The following is a 26,760-nucleotide window of genomic DNA, read 5'->3' on the forward strand; positions in this document are numbered from 1 at the left end:
GAATCTTTGAGCAGGCCATGGTGGTGCATGCCTATAATCCCCAGCAGCTCGGAAGGCTGAGGCAGGAGGATCGGGAGTTCAAAGACAGCCTTAGCAACTTAGTGAGGTCATAAGCAACTTATCAAGACCCTGTCTCAAAATAAAATATAAAAAGGGCTGGGGATGTGGCTCAGTGGTTAAGCACCTCTGGGTTCAATCCCTAATTAAAAAAAAAAAAAAATCTTTGAGAGTTTCTATTACATCACTGAATTTTTACAATAGAACTAATTTTTATACAAAAATGCTACTAAAAATCTGGCAGCCAGACTGAAACATCTGTTTCAGAATTTTCTTTTTCACTTGATTATATCTCCTTAACTTAAACTTTCTATAGAGATTGAGTAGTAAAAGCAGCCTCCCATAAAGCTAGCCCTTCTCTGAAACAGAACTGACTGGATGAACCAGAGAGCCTAACCAAGCACAAAAGTCCTTCAGACACATGGCACAGCTGTTGTGTCTGAGGCTCAGAGGCCAGGCTCCAAGGCTCAACTGTTAAAACTCCACTCTGAAGTCTCCTTTGGATTTTTATTATTAAATACATTTTAACTTCCTGTCTCACACAGACCCAACAGGACTTTACTTAGTGAATCAAGAGGGGAATATGATATGTTCCCTTTCTCAAGTTTGATTGACCAGAGCATCTTACGTACTGGAAATTCCCAGACCCAGAACACACTCTGAGAAACCCACAGAAGATTCTTTTGAGAAAGAGTCACAACTATGGGAAAATGTATTAGCTGAATGAGACCAAACTCCATACAGTTTCCCAGATAGGAAATGTTACAGCATTAGAATTATCAATCTGCAAATGAAAAAATTAGTTATGCATCTTAGGTGAGTAATTACTCAGTTGTCTGTTTCAATAATATAAATAGGAACCATGGACTCTAGCTATTAGGGAATTAACCATTGTATTCTCTGAGAAATGAGGAATATTTCAGTATACTAAGAAAGATAACCTACGTGATTTATCAACTCTCATTACATCCCTATTGGTTTCCAAATCCCTTGTCTTTAATCATGTTATCAGTTTCTTCTGAAGAAGGTATGGTATCACAGGAATATCCTTGCCCACTTAATAAATGTGAAAGGACTATAAATCCTTTGCTAGATATAGTTACAGTTTTTATAAAAACTGTTAGACTGATTAGACAAATTTCAAGTATTATGACATAATTTTCCAAAGTAAGATATATACCAAGATGGGGGCTGGGTTGTGGCTCAGTGGTAGAGTGCTCTCTTAGCACTTGTGAAGCCCTGAAGTTTGATCCTCAGCATCACATAAAAATAAAATAAAGGTATTGTCTCTACTTATAATAAAAAAATATATAAATAAAAAATATTATATAATAAAAAACATATATATAAAATATACATATAATAAAATATATATTAAAAATATATATAATAAAAATATATATATAAATAAAAAATATATATATAAATAAAATATATATATATAAAAGAAATACACTAAGACACTTGTAAACTAAAGATAGAAAATGCCACCTTCAGCTGAAGGGAGTGGAGGTTATCTTGAAAATAAGGAATTTCATTTGCTGGACCTTAAACCCCTAAGATTTTCAGATTTTTACAATTGGCATATTTGACCATTAATATAAACAATTTGAGGATTATCAGAAAGAAGGAGAGTGGTATAAATGGAGGTAAAATGAAAAGGAAGTTTTCAAGAACTGGGTATCATCACTTGTGTATTGTTTGAAAGCAGGTCAAGGTAGTAAATATACTTACGGTCACATTCAGATGATTTTGGAAACCAGGGTAAATTTATTCAGTTGACAGTGGGCAGAACACAGTCATAGCAGAGTATAGGAAGATGAAATTTGCAGCATTTCATAGAATGGGTAAAATTGGGGACATGAAGAGAACAAAGACACAGGAACAAAGAGGAGGCAGGGCCAGGCATGGTGGTATAAGCCTGTAATCCCAGAGACTTGGGAGGCTGAGGTAAGAGTATCACGTGCTTCAGGCCAGCCTCAGCAATTCAGCAAGGCCCTAAGCAACTGAGAGAGACCATGACTCTAAAAAGGGCTGGGAATGTAGCTCAGAGGTTAAATGCTCCTGGGTTTAATCCCCAGTACCAAAAAGAAAAAAGGAGAGGGAGAAAGAGAGAGGGAGAGGGAGAGGGAAAGGGAGAGAGAAAGAGAGAGAGAGAGAAAGGCAGGACGGTAATCCAAAGCACAAAAGAGACATGACAAAGCCCTAAACCAGTGTAGAAAAAGGAAAGAGAGTAATGGAAGTAAGAGATACTAAAATTCCAAAACAGGACTTGGAAAGCAACAGAATATCTATGAAAAAGAGAGGAAGATGGTCTAAAAAGATTACATTGGGATGACCAATAAAATGGTGGGCAACCAGGTGGGGCTGGCTGGAAAATGGCATTCAACAAGAATTCTTACTTATGACAAAGGGATGTATGTTTTTACCTTGGGATTCTTTGACTGTGGCCGCCACTTCTCCTAATCATCTCTCTCAGGCTAAGAGTCTCATATTCCATGTATGTCTTTGCAGTCCAAAACTTCTGAATATTATTGATAGTTTTCACAAAGTTGTGGTCATATTTATAAAGCCTATTAGAATACCTGCCAACAAAAGTCAGATAGTCAGATACAGTCTTTGCTGATATAAATAAACTTTATTAAAATAGGTGTTGGTACTCTAAGTTGAGAGTGGTGTAGTCCTTCAGGATGACAACTGGCAATATGTATCAATAGCCTAGAACTATGATATCTCCTCTGTAAGTTAAAATTAGCAAAAAAGTGTATGTATAGTAATATTCAATTACACACTTTTATACTCATGACAGATTGCAAACAACCTAAGTGAATGTTCTAAAATAAGGAAATAACTACTTCATTTACTATATGGTTTATTCAGTAAAAATGTTTAGAAGATTATTTAGTGATAAGAATAGAGTTTATATTACATTGATTTTAAAAAGATAATCAGTTTATATAGAATTAATTTTATAAATCTACAGTACATTTATATTACAAATATAATTTTGAATGCTAACTGTTTATCTCTGAGAGGTGGCATGAGAGTCTCACCTTTCCCTCATTCTCTACAGTTTCTACAACTTTATAACCTTTATAATAAAAAAAGAGGAAGATAGTAGAAACTCTATGCACTATCAATACAGTATGCATATATTATAACTACACAATTCAAAAGAGTTCTGTATGGGTGTTTTATATCCTTGTTTTTTAAAATATGGTTCTTGAATCAATATCAGCAGTTATACCTGGGAGTTTTTAAGAAAAGCAGACTCTATTTAACCCAGGTCACTTAAATCAGAATCAGCACTGAACAAGCTCCCCAGGTGATTCACAATAGCATTAAAATTTGAGAAGCACTGGTTTACCTTATGACAAATGCTTGGATGAGATGTAAAAAATTATAACATATAAAGAGCATGTTCATAAAGCATAAAAAGAGTGGTGATTACTTGTTTAATCCGAACATTCATCAAATTTATGTGCCAGGACCTAGGGATAATAGAACGCACCATTATCATCCCTATTTAAAAACATTCTGTGGTTTAAGTGTGACTAACTATCCAAGACTTCCATGAACACTCAATTATGCAAAGCAAGATATACCTAACCTGAGTAACATTTTAGCATACTGGAAGTTTTCCGTCTTTTTTAATTCATGTTTGTAGGGAAAGTATTTTTATCTCATCAAGAAGATGAAGAGCACGGCAAATAATAAGGAAAATGTGTGACTACATTGATGTTTTAATATTTTTATCTAAGTTATTTTCCACTTGTTGCAATATGTGAAATTAGAGGGGTATCTTTATAAAGAGATTATAAAATTGCTTGTGTCACATTTTGGAAAACTAACACAAAAACAAAATCAAGTTACAATTGTTTAATTGTTTAAGGACAAGAGTCAATTTTAAATTGTGAAACACATACGTAAATATTTGCATACTTTTCATTTTATATGAAATTCTATAAAATGCAAAACAAATTTATAGAAAGCAGATTGATGGTTACCTTGGAAGAGGCAGGAAAAAGATTTCTAAACATTTGGGGAAGGTGATAAACAATATTCAGTATTTTGATTTTATAATTATTTTCCAAGTGTATAAAAAGGTCAAAACTTATAATTTATACACTTTAAATACATGCAGTTTGTTGTAGATCAATTACAACATAGTAAAGGTATTTTTAAAAAAACCAAAGAGACATTTTAAACTATTGAACCACTTTGGAAACAGAGAATCCAAGCATATAACCACATTATTTTAAGATATTTAAAATTCTATAAATTTCATGAACTGGCAAAAGAAATACTTAAGTCTTTAATTTTTGTTATATCTAAATCTTTATTGTCCATAGACTACATCTATTATATTTTACCCATAGTGTCTACAACATATTTTAAATTTGGTGTGGAGAGGTTTTTTCCCCCTTGCAAATGAAATATTTTTGAAATATTTTCCATTGAGAAGTCACTTTTCACTGACAATCAGTATCTGAGAAGCACAGTCAGCCCTATATCCCTTGCTAAATCAACATCTAGTAAAACCTCTTCTGCAGATATGCAAATTACAGTAATGACAAGATACCATCGGAGGTTTTAAGCATTATTATTTTTGATGTTTAAGATCCAAGGAGATTAAAAATAATGTATCTTACTATATGCTAACAGATCATTAAAAGCTGAAAGAGACCTAGAAGATAATTTAGTCCCAAATGCTCATTTCATGGGTGAGGCAACATAGGTTCTGCTTAGAAGTTTCACTAAATGAAATAATGTTCTAAATATCTAATAACACACAACTGTACACAGTAGATCACTGATGGTAGAGCAAAAAGTGGATAGCTTAGTAGGAAATGTGCTTTTAAAGGATCAAGTAAACAAAACTATTAAAAAAAAAAAAAGCCAACTCTCCAGGCACCATGGCACATGCCTGTAATCTCAGTGGCTTGGGAGGCTGAGGCAGGATGGCAAGTTCAAAGACAGCCTCAGCATCTTAGCCAGACTCTGTCTCAAAATTCAAAACAAACAAACAAAAAATCTCAATAGGTTTACATTTTGGTCACAATTTCAGAAATGAGCAATTTACTCAATTTTTCATTTTTAGAAATGAGTAAAGTACCCAATTTACTCATCCTCCTTTACCCCTCTGCTGTGATGGTGGGTTGTCAGTGTTATCTGTCTCTGAATGAGTTGTTCATTACACTTTTAGTGATTCCTAACTCAATGAAACAGAAAAGGTAATAACATTTGTTGATATTCCACTTTTAAAACAAATGAAGTCTGAAATTTCTTGTGTTGATCATGGACACTTGCAGTAGATTTAATATAGGAAATGCTTTAGCTGCATGTTACAGAGTGAATTTTGTCCCTTCAAAATCTGCACGTTGAAATCTAACCTCCAGTATCTCAGCTTGTGGCTATTTGAAAACAGGGCCTTTAGTTAAGATAAAATGGGGTCATTATGATGGACCCTACTCCAGTAGAACATATCCTTGAATGAAGAGTTTAGGATAAATTCAAGGAGGACCAGGTGCGGACACAGGGAGGGGTCAGTCATCAGGAAGACATGGAGCGAGGTCTCTGAAAAAAATCAAATCTGCAACACCTTGACCTTGAGCTTCAAACCTTCAAAACTATTAGAAAAGAACTTTCTCTTAATTTCTGCTATCCAATCTGTGGTACTTCATTATACAAGCTTCAGCAAACCAATCCACTCATAAGTACCAAGGACTCTGACTTCAGTTACTGTCTTATCTAAACTTTGTTCAGCTTGTATCATCTACACTTGTTGCAACACAACATGTGTCCATGCTTATGAACATGCTATCCCATGGCAACCAATGAAATGGTCTTCATTTGCTAGTAATTTGCATTTCTCTAGTCCTTTACATGAGCTTTTAAAAAGTTACTATTGGTCTGTTACTTTTGGAACTTTTTAAAAAAACTTTTCTTCTGTCAATTATACTAGTAAACATATTTTTCAAGTTTTATGAGACATGCCTTATTTCTAAGCCAAATGTGCTCTATATAATAAAAGTTTCTAAGAATGAATATACACATACATACCATAAACAAAATTAAACATATCACACATTTTACATAAAATTAAACATGTTTAAAAGTGGAACACAAGTTTCATTTGTAGCGACTCACTTTTCCTGGGGACTTTCAAGGGGTGCTGTGTTCACATTCACAGAAGCACTTCCCACCTTCTTTCCAATGAAACAAGCCCAGTTCCGGCCCAGCACATCATGAACCCACCCGGGCATCGTCTCGTGGCAGTAACTGATTGCTCTGCTGCCCTTGGTTTCATACTGTAGTTAAATAAGGGAAAGGCCAAATGAAATCTGTGTTCAATGCTCAAGTCAATTCCCCTAGCTCTCAGTCACAGTTGACATGCCCCCACATTTCCCTTGCCAACTAAAACAACTTCACCATGAGGTTACATTCTAAGAATTACTTTAGAAAACAAATAGAAAATTTGCATGTGTAGTAATGTTAACCACCAAACAAAATGCATGTAACAAAATACTTCTAGAAATGAAAGGCAAGGAGAGAAGCAGTTTTAGAGTATCTGCCATTATTCAAAACATTTTTACACAAGTTACTTTTTTAATCCTTGGAATAGGCCTATGAGGAAGTAAACAACACCCAGTTTGTAAACAACACCAGCTTTATTAAGGACAGAGTGGCTGTTCAGTTGGCTAAAAGAGAGTAACTCCAACCTAAGGCAATGGTCTGACTCTTCATTTCCACTCAGAAAAGACTCTCATAGGATAACTGTAAGAACAAATGAAAGGGTGGGGATGTAGCTCAGTGGTACAGCAGAGTGTTCTAGCATGTATGAAGACTTCAGTGTGAATCTAGCACTGCAAAAAACAAAACAAATGACAAAAATTTTCTATAAAACTATGAGGATATGTTGATTATCAAAGAGCTTGGTTTAGGGTAACATGATTATTAACTATTCTCCCTACTATATCTCACCAATAAGACCCTTTGTCATATTTCCTAATGTTAACACTGATAAATAACTATACAGCGATAGATCCAGGATTTGAACTCAGATGTTTGGCCCTGGAGTCTCATTACCTTCCTGTAATAACATCTCCCTATTGGGGAGTAGCAAATAATCTGGGATGAGAGCAGAGCATATGGAAGGCATGGAAAGGCATGGAGGAAAAATGTCACATCATATTTCTACAAAGAGCAACTGGGACATAAGCAATTTCAGGCTCTGGCTTAATTTACTGGAACCATTTGTTGAACTTTGGGCAAGACTTAACTAGGCCTAGTTCTCTCATCTGTACAACAAGGAAAGTAGAAAAAAAAAATACTTTCAAAGGCTAAATATGGTGATCCATGATCAAGGTCAGGTTTATAAACATTTTCGAGAAAGGCCAGACAGCAAATACTTTAGGATCTGTAGAGTGTCACATCTATACAACTCTACCACTATAGCACGACAGCAAAGACTAAACATAAAAAAACTTGCACAGATTCTGTAGTCAGTTATGTTTCAATAAAACATTTATTTACAAAAATAGATGGTAGGTTGGTTTTGGTTCCAGAGGCTGCAGTTTGTGGACTACTGATGTAATCTAATGGAGGCTACTTTACCTGTTTGCAGAGGTTGGCAAACTTCTTAGTTTAAGGGTGAAAAGTATACATATTTCAGGCTTGCAGACTAAAGCACTCAGGCCACAATAGAAAAGGTACATAGGGAATAAGTACATGAGTGAACGAGTGAGGCCAAGTGCTAATAACACTTTTTACTGTAACAGGTCTGTGGATTGCCTTTCTCTGGTTTAGAGGAATGTAAGCAGCAACAGTGAGCTGCAGTTTGCAGTAGCCACACATTACTTGCTGGGATGGTGGGTTAGGAGTATTAAATGTATTTTTACTATGAGTAGTTTCAGCTTACATAGTATTTATCAGGATGTTACTCAAGTGGAGGAACATCCATATTGAACCTAGGGCCTCAAACATGCTAGGCAACTACTCTAACACTGAACCATACCCCACAGTCCTAAACTATTTCTGTAGCTCAAAAATAATCTAATATTGTCAGGTTCATGCAATGCAGCCTGTGCTCTCTAGGGTTTGATGGTGTGTTTCTCTTTAGCGCTGATTCCTGATCATATTCTTGTCTCTTCTACTGGATGCTGGAAATACAGGCAAGGCAGGGCCAGGCCACCGCTCTCTCTCACCTCTGTTCTTTGAGAAAGTAATCTGACAATGTTTAAAGAATTCTTGAGATTTTCCTTACAGAAACCATCCTCCTCCCTTTCCTTCTCTCACACACACATACAATAGTATACACAGGAAAACACTCATGGCAGTACAACAGAAATGTTAAAAACAGAAACAAGACTTTAAAAAGTTATGAAAAAATGTTTCAAAATATAAAATTAGTATGCCATATCAACTCAAAGGAATATTACATATTATTTTACATAATTCATGAGTGCTTTAAGAAAGAAGTGAACAAACCGGCTGGAGAGAGCTGCCCATTGCTGTATACTAGAAAAGGAACATGCTCATATATTGCCTATGACTGCTTCTGGGTTATGATGACAGAAACATCATACTTTATGTTTATGCAGATTACTCATAAATCTTATTATTGTATACATTACTCAGAAATCTTAGAGGCCCAAGAGAACATACAAATAATATGTTCTCAGGAGAAAAAAATGAGACCTATAAAAGGTGGTTGCACTAGAATTTATAACCAAAGATTACTCTACCCAGACATTACTCCCAGTACCACGCTTTACTTCTCTGTGCACTTGTGTCTTCTCACAAAAAGCTAAATTACTTTAATTACTAAAGACACTGAGGGGAGAAACCCAGAAACTATGCAGCAAAAACTTAAACCCCAAAGGTACTTCTGCCTATATTCCTTGAGGCTCACAGTAATTTCTTAGGATAATTAGGCATTATTCCTTTAATGAAGAAAAGGTGGTCATGCAAAGTTATAAAATGAAAAGATTCAAATATAGTTTCCCAGGTCATGAAGGTCATTGTTTGATTCATTATATCCTGTTCTAAAAAAAGTTTTAGAAAGATCAAATGACTCTGATCAGGTTCAAATGTTTGCCTAATGCCCTGTGAAGTCTGCCTGAACTTTCGAGCAGCCCAGGCTTGGATCACCTCGATAGAATCTAGCTCTGCCACTTACAGAGCAAGTGATTCTGAACAAGAGACTTGTCCTGTGTGAACTTTCAGTTTCCTCATCTATAAAATTAGGGCCGATAATAATAGACTCCATCTCATAGGTGGTATTTTTAACTCATTTAATTTTCACAACATCTTATGAGGGTGTACTTTCCACATAGAAATAGGTACAGTGAGAACAGGATTTTTCATATATTCAATACCTAGCAAACTGTCTGGAACTTTGAAGAAATTAATTATTGAATGAGTGAATAAGCAGAGTAAGAGAAGAGAAAGAACAAATGCCCTTCCCATTTCAACGCTAACACAAGAAACTGAAAGCAGGTAAGAAGTTATAATTAAGTGTTGTGATGCCAACATATCATAGAGACCCAAATTATAACTCATAGCTGACTTCAAAACTGCCAGTTTTCCTCTCCTGACCTGTTCCAAAATTTCCCTGTGAGCTTCCTAATTGCACATCTTTATATCTGTGGTTTTACTCAAAATTAATAAAACCAGGCAAATAATTCTTAATCTAGACACATGCCTTATTTATAAGGAGTATTCCTTTAAAATGCTAGAACTTGGTTTTTGTTGTTATAACTAAAATCCTATAATTGTACCAAAAATGTTATCCATGAGTATGTCACTTCTGCCACATGAAATTGATGGAATTATTTTACCTTTTAAAATTTAATTTTATATTATTTTACAGTTTTCATAATCTGAAGTAATTTGGTCTGTTTTAAAATTGAAACTACCCTATAAAAGGCAGGGCAGGGTTGCAGTAACAGGCTGTGACAGGCCTGTGCAAGGCAATACAACTTACTGTAAGAGACATTTCCCAGTTCAGAAGCCAAGTACTCAATACTTGAACTTGAGGGACTGTTCACTGTACCTGTTACTTCCTTCATCTCAGTGTTTTCAAGGTGTCTCCCATTTTCCTTCTACTGTGAAATATGATGTGGTTTTTAACATTATCATGAATTTGTAAGTTGAAGTTTTGGTCACACTATTCAGCTGTAAATGTAGCCAATTTTTTTCTTCCAAAGAGTTTTCATTTATGTAAACATCAGTCTTCAAAGAATACTTTGGACAGATGAGGCAATTCAAGTTTCCATTCATTTATATCAATTTCTACTACAACAAATAGATAATTTCCTAAAATGCGATGAAACTCCAAACCCTAGCACTTAAGATTAGAAAACAACTATGATTCAGTAACTATTCATTTGCTTCTTCAAAATTACCAGTAAGTTGTCAAACATTCATGAAATTCCATTTCATAACTTTCTTGATAATTTTTATGAACTATGCAATTAGACCTTCGTGGTATTGGGGAACACACCCCCACCCACACACACTCACACACACACACACACAAATACAACTTATTTATTCTGAATCTCTTACTCCACTGCTTTTGACACTCAGGAGGGTAAAAATCAAATCACTTAAACCTCATTCCATCATTTTCCTGATGAAAGTGATACTTAGCAAATATTCAAACATTTGCTTTATAAAACACACTGGCTAGGAGACAGGGGCAATTTAGTGAAAACAGACTTTGCCCTTTAAATTCTAGTTGTGTCACTTATTTACATATCCTTGAATAAGCAACTAGTCAGCCTCGATTTCTTCATTTGAAATGGGGATGATATCAGTGACTAATACTACTTCACTGGATTGCTATGAAGGATAAAGATATTAAAATTTGAAGGGTTTAAAAAGTTATAGAAACAAACAAGTAACAATAGAAACACTACCATCTATTGCTATGTGGGGTACAAAGCTATTTAAGACTTCATCCATGCAGTCAAATAATTTCTATGCACTCGAATATCCCCAACTGTCAAAAAGCTAAGCTGTAGACAGTGGGTCCTATCCTATCAGGCAGGGGTTTCCAAAATGAGGTGAAAAGATGGCCACTGGAACATTGGAAAAAAGTATGACAAATTTTATTTATATTTTTGATATAAAGTTGAGTAACAACTACCAGTATTACATTATATGCAAATCAAGGTTGATGTTCGCACTTAGTTCTACTATCCAAGGTTCACTTTCAGTATTATGTACTGTGCTAGTAAGTATATGGCATATTCCCTTTTGTTCCTGCTTTAACTGACATAAACATCTTATCTGTTTTCATAAAGCTAACCTTCACAAAATGAACAAGTAGCTTAAAATGTATTTGCAAAGAAACCAGGATCTGAAAATACTAATGATGTAAACATAAAATGGCAAAGTGTACACTAGCCCTAAGTATGTGTTCTGTTAGTCATGATCTCCTAAATTCTTCTAAAGGTATGACACTGTCATATTTTTAAAAAGGTTTTGGTATCAAAACCTACTAAATGAAGTTTGCCTTAAGTTCCAGCTACTCAGGAGGCTGAGGTAGCAGGATACTTTGAGGCTAAGTTTGAGACCAGTCTGGGCAAAATGAGCGAGACCCTGCCTCAGATATACTACAATTGTTTATATACTATTGGTGGGAATGTAAAATGGCATTATTCTGGGAACTCACTTGGAGTGATTTAATAAGGTTTAAAGATTTTTTAAAAAATCTACTAAAATCCCTTATTTAAAAGATTTTAAAACACATTAGAAAATTGTGTCCAAGCACTGAAAATTTAGTCATGGAAACTACTTATTGGTAATAGATTCTAACATTGATTTGGAAATTAAAATCATGATGAAATTTTTTAGTAGGATAATTTTGTGACATTAATAAAATATTTAATACTAACCATTAAATAGTTAATCGTTCCTGTGTTATTTAAAAAATATTGGTTAGTATTTCATGTGTGCAATTTTTAAATATGTCTATACATACTGTGGAACTCATAAAAGTTTGGATTATTATGATTTACTACTTCAAAAAAGAACACCGTGAATGAAGTACAATGATTTAATGATAACAGATATGGACATACTAAATCTGAGTAATATTGGAAAACAAAGAATGTCTACTCAATCTTTTGCCCTTCGTTTACTGCAGATATCAACCTAAGTACAAATTAACCAAACCCACAGGCTACCAGGTCTTTAGCACAAGCAAAAGCTGCTAGACAGCAACAAGGAAAAAAGCAAACTTTATCAAGTTGGTTTTTTGCCAAACTCCTCCCAAGAGTACCATCTTTCCTCAAAAAGAAGCCAACTTCCCTATGTCAGTTCCAAGAATTAGTTCTAGTTTTCTGCCTACTAACAGGAGTGAACCATTTATTTAAAAAGCTGAATTGTAATGAATTGCAAAACTGCCAGGCAATCGTTACAGTAGCTGCAACAAAAAAAAAAAAAAAAAAATTGGTGGTTGGATTTAAACGTGAGAATGAAGGATCTTAAGTTTGATTATTCCTAGTGCCAAAGATGCTCCATTTTAAATAAAAATATGTATTTCAGAATCAGTTAAGAAAACAGTCACTTACTACTCAGCAAAGTAGCCAAAATCCCTGGGCTCATTCCTCATTTACTTGCTCACAATCTCCAACTGTGAGGTTGGAAGAAATCTTGAGTTCATCTAATCTATTTATTAGCTCTTTCTCCTCACTATAGTTAACAGAGGAGGAGATAACCTGTAGCCTTCCAGGCTAATTCAAGTCATTTCTATTTTTTTTTGTTTGTTTGTTTTTTATGTACCAGGGATTGAATTCAGGGGCACTCAACCACTGAGCCACAGCCCCAGCCCTATTTTGTATTTTATTTAGAGACAGGGTCTCGCAGAGTTGCTTAGGGCCTCGATCAGTTGCTGAGGCTGTCTTTGAACTGGTGATCCTCCTGTCTCAGTCTTCAGAGTCACTGGTATTACAGGTTCTGGATCAAATAGTCATTTTTATAGGCTTCAGGGTACCACTACAGTCATAAAACTAACTTTCTCTTGACAAATGAATTTTCGCTAGTTCTGAAAGTTAGAACTTTACTATTTTTAACTTAGAGATGTACAGTGCCCTGTAAAGTCTCAGGAAGATTAAAGTATAAATAAACAGAATAAAATTTAAAAGTCTAATCTCTTTTCCACTAAGTCATTCAACAAATACGTCCTGATAGTCCACTTGAGTCTCTAATGACACAAAGGTTACAAAACTTTCAGAAACATCAATAAAGACAACACCAGGATGTATTATTCAATTTTTTTCTTTTACAAAAATTTATTGAAGGCCTATTATTTTCATATTATTTTCACATATTGCACTATACATGGAGAATAAAATGGTTAGTAATACAGACTTTAAAGACCAGAAGTCAAAGCAGGCAATTAAGACCAAGAAAGCTAAGCATTATTACATGGCAACATATAGGTACAATTTTGTGGTCACTAATTCTTCTCTTCCACAATCTTCCATTTATATGCCAGATTACTCAGAGAAATAAACAGAAACCTTTAGTAATTTTTAAAAACTTCACATTGAATACCTTCTAATATATATGTTACTTTGACAGTATTTATATCAATTTGAAAATATACAACTCTTAGATCTCTAGAGGTAGTCAACTTGATAATACTTTTTGGAGCAGAGAACTAAAAAAGTTAAGTATAGCACCATTCCTGAATGTGTTCTAGGTTACAAGAGAATTGACTCTTTGTAAGTTGGTATTACTTGTAAAAAGTCTGCAAAAAGAAAAGGGAAGTGTGGTTTATTTCCAAGAATCTGTAAAGTTCTATGTGCATTAGGTGCTGGAAATATTGAAGGATAAATACAGATTTTCAGCCCAGAAGTTGATGAAGACATGCTATCAAAATATTCTGCTATAATACATTTGAAATGAGAAATATCTACAAAGTATAAATGGGACCAAGGTAATAGAGTTTCTCTCAATAATGGAGAGAGCTGGGGAGGTGGCATCAAGGTCCTGAGGGATGAAGAATTGATCAGGTCCAAAGACAAGATAGAAAAGAGTATCTGATAGAAACAGCCAGCTATACTGTTATAGCAGCTGTTCCTCTCAAACAGTATAAAATTGTCATTACTGAAAAACTACTATCTAAAGAGATTTTTATCTATCCAAAGCTAGATGTAGGGAAAAAAAAGTCCTTCTAGACACTATGGATTAGGTGTAGCCCCACATTTTAGGTAGATCAAATTGGCTCTAAACCAAGTGAGAAGGAAATGAGTATACTGTTTAGCAGGAAAGAGCTAAAAGTTAAAAATCAGTAAGAACAATAGTGTAATTAATAAGTCTATTTGGCAAGGGATTTTATATGTATTTAATTTGAAGTTTAAAAGCTCCCTTTTCAGGAGGCTACAAAAGAAAAATAAGGTTAAGTTTTTGTCCCTAAGTCTAACTTGGGCAAGAAAGCAAGCAGCTCATGGGAAGGAATCCTTAACTTCAAAGGCAATTGCTCTTAATACTTCAACAAAAGCCAATGAGGTTATTCTACTCCATTTAAGTAACATTCATGATGTTTACATGCTGGAATTCACCAGAAAATCTACCCAAATATGACTCTGAGTATTATTTTCTCTTTTGTGAAATGGCTTTTCTATTACTTTTTAATCCTAGGTATGTCCTTAGGCTTGAAAGTCTAACTCTAGCATTTTACAGTTAGAAGCTGTGTGAGCCTAAGTACAATATGACTACTTTTTTCCTATCTGTAAAACAAAATTAGCAGCATATATAGGTTTTTTTAAGTTATTAGCACAAAGCTGGCATCTAAACAAAAAAAAAAAAAGGGTGAGGTGGGGTGGTGAGCATGGAGAGAAAAACAGAGGCTATTAACGAAACACATCATCTTGGTTCTGGCCAGAGGTACTGCAGGTCTATCTATATACAGGACACTCTTCAGTAGCCTGGCTTGCGTGAGACAATCTCTTTGTCTCCTCCTATAAACATGTCCTCCAAAGGACCATCTTCCCTTCGATAACTTATATCTGTGCATCTTAAGAGATCCTTAAAACTTATTTTCTCCCTACAATTGGTTCTGGGTTCCTCAGGTTAATTAGAGAAAGAGAAGGCACTCAGTAGAGGTAACTGAACTGTGAATGAAACAAACACAAAATTAAATTCTGACCAGTTGGAAAAAATCATTTCAGTAGAAGAGTATTCAAACAGAAAAAAAAAAAAAATAGCATGTACCATATTGTTTTATTAAAAAGCTGAACGGTGAAGCCACCTGAGACTTCCATCTCTTCCAGATCTTTATTTTCCTGTGCAGTTTCTGGCTGTTCACATTCCATTACGATGATTACTGCTTTCCCAGGAAATGTTCAGGAGGGCAGCTGCCTTGGAGGTAGGTCACCAGGACTCCTCTGCATTTTACATGCAATAAAGACTCCAGAAGGGGCTGTAGCTGCCACAGGCCTCTGCTAGCTGCTAGAGGTAGGTCCACTGCTGCATGCTGCTCTGCCTCTTAGACCCAAAGTCTGTTCTTGGCTGTGGTTTTAAAAGAGCCCCACAACAGTGCTCTATTTAATAACTATAAAACAACAAAAACTAGGGTTACAAGCCAACAAGGATCACACTGTCTCTTAATAATAATTATATTAATTTCTGATAAGTTAAATAAAACAGTACTAATAAGAGATCCTGGTTATTTTTTTAAATGCTCTTTAAGATATTTAAAGCTGCCATTCTCAAGCTCAGGCTTAAGCAACATCTATTACACATGCAGCCAACATGCTTACCAAGCATATGCATCTGAAAGTAACTGCCACTTCAAAACCTATATAATTTTGAAGTTAAAAAACAGGCTGAATTCTGTAACTTACATACAGGACATGTATCTCTTGACAAATTCTAAATGTAGGATTAGTGTTGCTTAGATCCAGATGTCTAGGTCCTAGGATCTTTATCCCATATTCAGAACAAAATGTGAGGATCCATCTTTTCTACTGGCAGATGTGTCTCCCTAACTAAGAAGAAAAGTGAAGAGGTTTAAGACTTAATTTTATAAACTATGTTCTGAGAGGACCTTGTGTTTTTTGTAGGGGTAGACCAGTAAACCTATTTTGGGAAAGTTTCCCATTTAATCTTCCTCCTCAACTATCACTTAGAAATACATTAAAAATTCTGAGAAGCTCTGAAATAAAAGTAACACATTCTATACTTACTCAATTATCAGAAAAAAAAATAACAACTTATTAGTTTCAGTTCTCTGCTCACTTTGATCTGTCATTAGCTGCTGTCTGAAACAAGTTTAAAACCTAACAAGATGAAATGACATAACTGACAAGCAATCCCTACTTAGTAGATGTGTGGGCCACCATTGGCCCATTATAAAGTGAAAATACTGATATGGGCTGAGGCTATGAAGCTTTCAATACTTGTCCCCAGTTCCCTTTTTTCTACCTCCCTTAAGAGCCAAGAAAAAGGGGAAAGAATATTACTTTAAACAGAAGAAAGGGTAAGTCCCTATCAACTTTAACCATAAATCAAATTCCAATAAAAATTTTAGATATAAGTTTATGGCACTAGCATGGGCAGTGATTTAAATCTCTACTCTGCATATGAGAGGAGAATTTCCTAGTCAATATTGTTAAGTTCTTAGTAGAAACAATTTTTAAAAGATGAGTGATTTCTCACAGGAATGTCAATTTCTCTGAGTCACCTTCTATACTGACATGACCTCACTTGGTTCTCCCTTGAGGAAGTCTTTCAAGAAAAGAATAAGCAACCTAAAGCAGCAGCTTAGATACTTTAAAAATGTGAATTAAACTTTAGCCAACCTTCTTTTAACAGGATCTTTATTTTTTGAATTCCTATCTACTTAGGTTACAAGTGTCATTCTTGGAATTTGATGTGTGCAAACAGAACATATGAAAATGAAAAAATAACATGTAACAGTGCAGGCAAGTTTGAATTAGCAGATAAGCAGGCTCAAGCAAGAAATTCATAAGAAAACCATAATCTCGCCAGTCTGACTCTCTCTGATGAATAGACATTGATTTGCATAAGCCACCAGGGAAGAGGGAAAGCTGGCTTTTAATAATGAAAAATATTTCAGTGGAGCTCACCCAGTTTGTTCCTCAGATGTGGCAAATCATATATCCCCACAGTTCCCAGATGCATGAACAACTGACTGAAAAAATCAGTGACATCCTACAAAGAGTTTACAGTCATGTTTAAATTAAACCATCATCAAGAAAGGTAACATATTTAGGCATGCATTAAGTACTGCATTTCTGATACTTTCCCTCAATTGAAACATTCTTTAAGGTAAACCCAGATTGTTAAAAAAAAAAATTAGAATAAAATCCTGAGCTTGATACACTGAATCTATAGTTTTAAAAGTACACCTACCTCAAAAATAGCTCTTCTAAGATCATTGTATCTTAAACGTGAACCCACTGGAAAATGATCCACAATTCCCCAATCCTTTATTGTGGAAACATGATTGACAATTCTGTTTGTTAAGACAAGTTTGAAATTTTACAAGTCTCTAGCGTACAAAGTGGGCAGTTAAATCTTCTGATAAAAGTCTCTCAACATTCTTGTTTTGAAAGCAACCTGCTCTGGAAACAACTATGGTAATGTTTCTTGTTTTTGTTTTAGTTTATGATTCTACTTAGATTGGAAGGTCCCCAACAAGAGCTCAATTAGAAATCAGTAAAATTAGTTTGACTATCACCTAATAAAAATTTTAGTCATTATGAGCCTCATTTCCCTTTTATGAATTTTCTTCAAACTTTGAGTAGCTTAATCTTCCAAATAAAACCTGAGTTCCTTCTCTACAGCTCTGTTTTCCAGTTTATTTTATTGCCTCAGAGAAAATGAAATGAGAAATAGTAAAAGGTTAGAAAACCTATTCAACTTGAGGGCATTCTTTGATGCTCAGTAGTTTTACATGACTTTCTTCCTCTGGCAATTCAGTAGAGTTTGGATGCTATACAGAGCAACTTTATACGCGCTGGCCAAAAAAAATACGAAGTACATAGAAGCTTAAAACAAAGAAAAAAAAGTCATTTATCCACCTGTCACATAAAGTCAGGCAGAATTATGCATTTTTATATTCTGTTTGGTTTTGTTGCATTACGGTTTTACATTGGAGATTAGCTATATTTAATATGCAGATATTTTAAATAGGTACAAATTTGCCAGAGAACAACAAAATAAAACCAAATGGTTAATGCTATTAAAATTTGATAGTCTTCAACACTGACCTGCAGACAGTATTGTCATCTGTTTGTGTAGGCAGTGTTTTAAAAGAATGCCTCTAAAAATTTTCCATTTTGCCACAGAACTAATTAATACCTATTGTTTTACATAAGGTTGTTTAAATGCTTAGGAAAATTCCTAGATGAACCCTAAATTCATCGGTTTGTAACCTCCATAAAGTGTTCAGATAATGGAATGCCTGGAAATAAAAAGATCATTTAAAATATATACCTAGTACTTCCTGCCCAACTCGAACTGTGCAAAAATGTTCAATGTCAAGATTTATTTCCTTCTAAGTTTCTATCTAGCTTGAAGTCATGTTCAGAGAAAAGATAGATATTCCCAACTCCATCAAATTTTCAAGCAGTTAAAACCAAGTAAAAAAGATTGAGGAATCTAATACCATGAAAAATGCTCATCTTTCAGATGAGACTTGAATAAAGAAAATTGAATGAAGCAAGTTCCTAGAAATGAGGGTGGCATCTAACCACTTCCATGCTGGAATGCAGAGAATGGGGAGGACAGTGTATCTGCTGCTGTACTTCAGGATACCTAAGGAAGCAGATTATGCAGCAGGAGCCTAACAGAATGCTGGGGCACGGTCACCTACTCCACAAACTGCCAGGAATGACACTTAGAAGCAGTGGGAGGAAAGCACATCTAAAGAAGGCAAAGGGAGGCATGTGATATGGTCTGACATGAGTAGAGAGATCTGAAAATCCACTTGATTTGCAGAATAATGTATAGAGTAACACAGCAGGTGTACCTGGTAAAAATTTGTCAGATATATCTATATTGTCTTGGGTTGAGTAGATGTTGTAGGTTATTTAAGACACTTAAAATTGAATAGCAAATGTGATTTAACTTTTGATGATTCCTCATTTAAAGAAATTAATTTTAGCTGGGAGTACAGCTCAGTGGTAGTATATTTGCCTGGCATGCACACAGCCCTGGGTTCGAGCCCTAGTAGCACAAAAAATAAGTTAATTTTAAAAGATATTTTCTAAGTCTGTAGGAAAGATTCAATTTACTTATTAAATGGGCTTATTTTTCTTGAGTTACACATCCCTCCCACTCTGGTTTGCCAGCTCACTGTAGGAAATACCCTGAGGCTTGGTAAAGTCCAGAGAGCTTTATGTTAACAAATATCACCAAAAGTGCTTGATTTTTCTATTATCTCGAATAACTTGCTCCTGTAATTCCTTAACTGTTTACTATCACTCTTGCAGTTGTATTTACTAAAATAACATGGTGTTCTATTACTTTGAAAAAAATCTATTTACTTGGAACTACTTATGGTAAGATAGGTTTTAAAAACAAGTATCTTACGTATAGTCCACTCTGTTAATTGAAATTATGATTGTTGTCACAAGGCCTAACAACTGACCAGTTAGAGTGGCTGATTTTTTTCTGTTGGAAAAGAAATCATAGCCCTGATAATGATTCTGTCAAATGGGCACTTTAAAATGTATATGAAAAAATCAGCTGCGTAGGAGTTCCCTGCCTGATGTCACTCCTAAGGAGAGAACAGGCATTTGTTCAACCCCATCCTAAAGCATTCCTTCAGGCAAGGAAGGTGTCACTGTACCTGTCTCATCATGGGCTAATTATCTGCATATACATTGACTCTTTCTCACTTACGGTATTTAGCTTTAAAAATTGGTTCTCTTTTGATCTAATGAGGCTCTGGCAAAATACATCTGCTTACACTGATTCACAAAGTTCTCCAATTCCTCATTCAGTCATCAAGTAGTCTCTCTGTCCTGATGAAAAAATATTAGGGGAAACTGCCCTTATCTATTTCTGATTATGTTTGTGGTAATTAAATGGTGATTTTGGTAATTAAATTTCCCCACCAGCATTTCCAGTTCTACAGTATTAAAGGATCAGAAGTTTTCTAAGCCAAAAGGGTAAACTGTTTACTCATCTATACCCTACTCCTCACTTCACACTGAATAATTTATTCAACATTATTTTTGAATTGGGTCCCACTGTGTTTATTTATGTATTTATTTTTGTGCACCAGTTCTGTAGGGAATTTGATCTGAAGGCAAAGAAACGTTGAAGGAATGTGACAGAATAAGAGATCCGCATAGTCCCAGGCTCATCAATATTCAGACCAAGAATAAAATTCAGATTTTATCCACCATAAAATGGCATCATTTTAAAAATTCACATAGTTATGGGTTTTTTTAAATAAAAAATACATAGAACCTGGGGGTGATATTAAAAACAGTTAGCAACTGGTCAAGCATGGGCTTCAATTAATCAAGCAGACCACTGGCCAACAACAGCTGATAGGCACAGTCCAATTCCGACAGCTAAGTATCAAACCAGTCAATCCAGTTGGGAAGAAACAACTTTTTCTTCTCTATCTCTTTTTCATTGTATTTTCATACCAAAGAGGGATCCTTATTTCACAATTTTTGGAAGTTACTATTCCAAGAAGTAAGCATGGTTTAGATAGAACACTATAGTCTGGTAATAAATCACAACTCACATGAGAAATCACAATTTTAGAGGTTAGGCCTCTGCTACTGTTTCAACTTTTGTCATTTGTAACAAACTCATTCTCCACTTTCCCACAGGTTCCTATAAATGGCCAACTTTTGCCAAATGCTCCAAAGGCTGTATAATTATCCCAAGAAAAATCTGTATTTATACTCCATGTATAATGAGAAACAGCTAGTTTCAGCTAGATTCGATTTACTTGAACCATTTAATAGCTTACAGGAAAAGTTCCCAACTTTTTTGAAACAACATATGGATGGGATGGACCGCAAATCTGTACTAAACTATTTTAACCCAGAGTGTGCCTGCAACTGGAAACTGTGTTTGAATGGACAACTCTGGTTCTCCCCCAGTGAGATAAGAAAAAAACAAGCTGGACTGGTTGGTCTACCTTTTACTTTCATCAGCCTAGTGAGTAGAGTAATTCCTATACTGTCTCCTTGTCTCAGTTAAAAAAAAAAAAAATCATATTAGCACATATTATATTACATTAATTTAATGTGTCATTTAGGTCAATTTCTCAGAGTCAACAAGCAATGTTAAGAAGACAGCCTAACCCCCAAGAAGATGAAATTTATAATATACTTATGTTTCCCACCAATTCAGTACAAAGTCAAGTGACTAAGGCAACAATTACAAATAAAGGTTTAGCAATAAAGAAAGTAATTTGAGAATCATGTCATACTGACCCAAATGCAAATGTAAATACATTACACATATTCAATATAGATCAAGTATTGTTTAAATCTACTGAAGTCAAAATTTTAAAGGGGTAAAATTATGCTAACTTCTCTTGGAAAATGTGTTTTCAATTCTGTTTATCCTGTTAATCTAAAACTAAAATTCCAGGTTCTCCTACTCAGAAGAGGTTTCAGATCTCAAAGCAATGGAAACTAACCTTAAAGAAGGCAAACCACTTGTAGTCATTCAGCACAATCTCAAATCCTTGGTTGTAAATGATGGTGAAATGTCCAGAATTGCCAAAGTCATCATATGCTGTATCCAACTTCTTAAGGTGCACCACTACTTTTTTTTCTGGTGTTTCTAGAGAAAAGAAAATGTACAAAAAAGGAAAATTATTTGAGCTTCGGGGGCGGGGGGGGCATCTCTATTATTTATTTAAGCTGCTTTCCTTTTATGATAAAGCATTCCTAAATCCAATTCCCGGCCCCCTCCCCCACAAAAAAAGCAAAGAAAAATAAAATATAATAAGAAATAAAATAAAAGGTACGAGGAAATAAAAATACCAACTATCCAATCATGAAAAGGACAATGTATTAAGCTCAGGAAAAGACAGGAAATTATCTATTCAGAGAAGAAATAGGATATCTTTCTTCTCAATGGTTCTAGAAATGAGAACCTCAGTACCTGAATCCCTCTAGAGTAGGAGTGTCTTCAACTAGTGGATTAAGATCAAAGGTAGGTTTACTGGTTGAGGCTGCCTGAGAAGAGTTCAGTTACGTTTATCTGCACATCCCCATACTTCAGGGAGTCTTTCCTTCAGAATAATACTCTGAGTGGGAGACTGCATGTGACAGGACAGTGTAAATCCTAATCTCTCTTCTGCTATGACCTCCATGCTTAATTTATAAAAGAAACAATGGTACAGTGTCCGAAATTAGGAAAAGCCATACAGTCATTTGGCGTTAAATATTTCTTTTTTAAAAACAGATTATTTGACAGCCTTCCTCCTGCTGATGGGAAATTACAGCTGAGAGCTCCACTCACTCAGCAAGTCACAGGCAGCAGGACTTTGAGCAGACCAGCAGTGTGGCTCTTTTGTCCTGGGGTTTTGTTTTGATCCCCCCTTTTCTACTAGATCCTTTTTTAGGGTTAGCCAATAACTGATAGCATATGTAATATGCCAGTGTGTGCACACACTAGACATTTATTGTGAGTGTTCCACGTGCCAGGCACTGTACTTGGCTCAGAGCATTTCCAAATGTAATTACCAGGGGAAGCATTAAAGAAACCAGCTTTTCTGTACCTCCTTGCAGTACATGAAAAAGAAGAGTGGTGCTAGAACTGTTCTAGAACAAGTAGCATCATCACATGCCAAATCGAAATCACTGGGCATAAGGGTCCTTTCCCATAACCTCACAGAAGAAAAATCTTTTCATATCCTCAAGAGTCCAGGGCTCATTTTTTTTTTTTTTTTTTCACCAATAGGATTTTGAAAAACCTGGCAGATTAGATCGGGGAAATCAAAAGAGTGCAGTTCTGAACTCCATTCTCAACCAAAGTCTCTCTCTCTCACACACTAAATATAGATACAGGCAAATATATATATGGCGGAAGAAAAAGAAGTTCTTGGGGAGGAAAAAAAAGTTGAGGACCCGAGATAATCGAGTGTGCAGTTAGTTCTCAGAAGTTCTCAGCAGCTCAAATTTAACTTCGCGGCGGTGGCCCAGAGAGCTACCCTAAAGGACCCGGAGTCCTCCCAGGGCGTTCCAGTCGCTGGAGAGCGCCGGCCGCCCTGGGGCATTTGGGTGCAGAAAGGGGCGACCGCGAGGAGTCCCGGGACGGCGCGGGAAAGCGAGCATCTGAGGGCGCCGGCGGCTTACCCATGACCGAGCAGTTGATGTCCCGATGGGAACCGACTGGGCCCACCTGGAAGACCCAGGTGCCCAGCAGGTCAGGGTAGGTGCAGTTGGCAGGTGTGTCGCAGCGCACGGTGCAGATTCCGCAGAGGAGCAGCAGGAGGCCGGCGAGCAACGAGTGGGACCAGGGACCCATGCTGGAGGCGCCTGGGTGGGAGACGGAAGCGGGAGATGAGTCCGAGCGTGGCGGACTTGGAGTGCAGCGACCCGGGTGGCTCGCGCCTTGAAATAGCCAAGAGCCCGGAAACGCGGGCCGGCGGGGGCGGGGTTACCGCGCGGCGGGGTTGGGGGAGGGGCGCGGGGCACCCGGCGGGCGGGGCCGCCTTCCTCAGGTGGGGTTCGCGGAGGCTCGGCTCCTTCTGACCGCGAGCGGACCCCAAGCCAGGAGAGCAAATGCTAACAGACGTTTCAAATTTTTGCACAACCGGTGACTTCAATGGGACCTCGTCTGGGCGGGGAGACAAAAGGTGAGAAAGAGGCCAAGAGAGGAAGAGCTGTGAGGAGTGGAGTTCGCTTTTACTTTTTCCTCTCTTACACTGTTTCCCGACTCTATTTTTTTCCCCTCCGAAAAACTCAACCACTTTCAGAACTTCTTTATCTTTTTATTTTCTTGATTTTGTTTGGTCTCCTGTGGCTGATGTTTGCCTATTTGCCTAGGGGAGAATTCAATTGTAGTGCAAAGTTGGGAGTTCAGTCCCACCACCACCCACTTCGCTGGAACTTAACTGGATTTAGTTACACACGGAGGTGGGGGTGGGGAGATTTCTCAGACATTATATTACGAAAGTTCTATTACTTTATAGTTGGAAAGCTGGAGGACCAGAAAAAGGAAGTACCTTGCCCAGGATGAGGAAGGGAACTGATGGCTGGTCAGGCCCAATTCTGCACTTTTGATAAAAATCAAAATATAGTAAATACATAAACCAGTAACATAGTCACTTACCACTACCAAGTATTGTCTACCATACCTAATGTAGGCACTGTACTTTTATACAACTTGGCGGCATTTTAGTTTTATTTTCACCAGCATTACCGCAAACGTGAATAATGCATTGTACTACTTTAAGAACCTCTTTGCTGTAATAATCTTCTACTCAGGGATTCTCCCACTGACATTTTGAGATTCTCTCAAGAATTTATGTGCTTGGTCAAGAGGCAAACAGGAATGAGCAGAGTGTGCTTAAATAATCACAATTCCAAGAATGGAGAAACCATTCCTTATTAATTGTGGGTCACTGGTATGGTTTTTGTATATCCCATGTGGGGATATTCTAGGTTTATTCAGTTTATATATAAGAAATAGGAGAATATCTGTCAATTTAATGAAACAAACTTACAGAGTTAGAAAAACAGTAATTGTTATTTCTATTTGAATAGCTTTTTATCTTGTGCACTGTACAGTCATATCCTATGAGCAATGTTCCAGCTACTATCATTCCCATTTTTACAGGTAAGGAAATTGGGGCTCAGAAAAGATACGTGACTTTTCCCTGGGTGCAACTCTGGTGAGTATAAATCTGACCAACAGAAGACTTCATTTTTTAAGTGACATTGTTAGAATGGAATTAAGAAAATGAGGTTTCATTTAATTATTGTTCAGTCAAATAAAAACAAGAGAAATGGTCATTTTCTACAAGTGAACCATGCAGACCATACATGTTGAAGAAACTGTGAAACTGAATTATTGAGTATGTTTCTACTTTGATCCTATTTTCACTTCTGTTAAATAAACCAAGTTTTTGAAATGAAAATTTTAGGAAGCCTTTTTTTTTTCTTTACTGATAGACTAGGATTTGCCCTTATGTTATAGAGTAAGAGCAACTCTCAAGAATAACTGACAATCTCAACATCTGCACCTGCTTTGTTAAACCAATAGCACTTCATTCAAGTCACCATTTCTTCCTGTCATTACCTACAGCAATGACCTTCTAATTTCATCTGCTTTTTGTTTAATTTAATGCACAGGCCGTGAACCTAAGCATCATCCTTGACTTTTCATTCTCTTGCCCCTCCTCACCTCTTGCCTTATCTAATTAGCCAACGAGTCCTACCGAGTCTACTCCTACCACTGTGATTTTTTTTTGTTGTTTAAATGTGGATCATATTAAGTTACTCCCTTACTTAAAATATCTCACTAGGCTACCTTTCATCATGTTTGAATGAAATCTTGGAGGCCCTATTTATTCTACTGTTCCCCCAATTGCTTACTGTTCCAGAAACTGTTATTTTCCTTTTGATTCTCAAAACCTCTGGATTTCTTCTATTACCTTTGCACTTTGCTACTTTCTTTGCCTAAGATAATGTCCTGAGTTTTTCAGAAACTGCTCTTTCTCTTTGATATTCTTGCTGATGAGTGAGAAATATCAGAAAATCTTCCCCTAGTCTTGCTATCTAAAGAGGCCTTCTGCAGGTACTCATTTTTATCACCCTATTTCCACACATATTGCTTCTAATTGTTACATCTTCTTGTATATTAAGAATCTGCCCCCATCGAAACATAAGCTCCAAGCGGTTTGAGCCTTGCCTATTTAGCACACCACTGTATCCCTATCACATAATAGATGCTAAATAAATATTTATTAAATGTTGATTAAAACTACCTGTACTTACTCTCCAGCTTGAAGAATCAGGTTTGTCTGAAGGAAATTTTTATTGGACAAGTGTTAGCATGAATAGATGATTAATTTTATATTAGTTAATGCAAACTGTTCACGTTGAGATATTCATCTGGCATAAGGGACAGAGTAGTGAGCCCCAGTAATATTAAGGATTCTTAGCTAACACACTGATATGAGTTAGTTTGGAAGTTGTGAAAGTTGACCCTGGTCTATGTAATAAATATTTCGCCTACTTAAGTCAAGTTATAAACACAGATTGGGCAATAGGAAGTCTAAACTACATGTCAGCATTTTATTTTCAAAGCTTTGCAGTTTAAGTTGACTTCCCTTCTCTTTATAGTTACTACCAGGAGAGAAAACAAAGTCAAACAAGGTGACTTCTAAGCCAGAAAACTACAGGGTCTTGGTGTAAAGAGAGCAAAACTAACCAGCTGCTAAGGTGACAGGTGTAAAGGTCAAGACTATCATTTTCTCCAAGCTGAGAAAGTTCATTTCTTTTCCAGAATTAGATCACTTCCCCTGATTAAGCAAATGAAATACTTTAAATGGACATTGCTTAATCAGTTGAAAAGATCAAGCTGCAATAAATATTTCAAAAAATTTTTCTGTCCTTTTACTTAGTAACTGCACTTCTGTTTATCTAATTGAAAATTAAATGAAATACAGAAAAAAATTGGGAAAAAAGATATTCACTAATATGTAATTGTAACAAAAATCAGAAAAAT

General features: G+C 36.0%; 1 protein-coding gene and 1 long non-coding RNA gene across 5 annotated transcripts in view; one reads left to right on the forward strand and one right to left on the reverse strand.

The window, feature by feature from the left end:
* The window catches only part of Ctsc (cathepsin C), a 33,645-nt gene extending 9,994 nt beyond the window's left edge, over nucleotides 1–23,651 (reverse strand). Inside the window, exons 1-4 of one of the 2 annotated variants that reach the window (XM_047516836.1) lie at nucleotides 23,382–23,644; nucleotides 21,716–21,861; nucleotides 6,208–6,368; nucleotides 2,487–2,642 (exon numbers count right to left, since the gene is read on the reverse strand). In XM_047516836.1, the coding sequence (XP_047372792.1) occupies nucleotides 2,487–2,642; nucleotides 6,208–6,368; nucleotides 21,716–21,861; nucleotides 23,382–23,553 (635 nt within the window). In that variant the 5' untranslated portion in view covers nucleotides 23,554–23,644. Of the gene's footprint in view, nucleotides 1–2,486; nucleotides 2,643–6,207; nucleotides 6,369–13,339; nucleotides 15,629–17,165; nucleotides 17,251–21,715; nucleotides 21,862–23,381 lie in introns of those variants that run through there. The other variant, XM_047516837.1, reaches the window with a different exon arrangement.
* A 30-nt stretch (nucleotides 23,652–23,681) lies between these two features.
* The window catches only part of LOC124958604 (uncharacterized), a 146,553-nt gene continuing 143,474 nt past the window's right edge, over nucleotides 23,682–26,760 (forward strand). For all 3 annotated transcript variants that reach the window (XR_007103919.1, XR_007103918.1, XR_007103917.1), the window contains exons 1-2: nucleotides 23,682–23,884; nucleotides 24,868–24,922. This is a non-coding gene — a long non-coding RNA (uncharacterized LOC124958604). The remainder of the gene's footprint in view (nucleotides 23,885–24,867; nucleotides 24,923–26,760) is intronic.

This window comes from Sciurus carolinensis, chromosome 11, assembly GCF_902686445.1.
Source record: "Sciurus carolinensis chromosome 11, mSciCar1.2, whole genome shotgun sequence".
Classification (NCBI taxonomy): domain Eukaryota; kingdom Metazoa; phylum Chordata; class Mammalia; order Rodentia; family Sciuridae; genus Sciurus; species Sciurus carolinensis.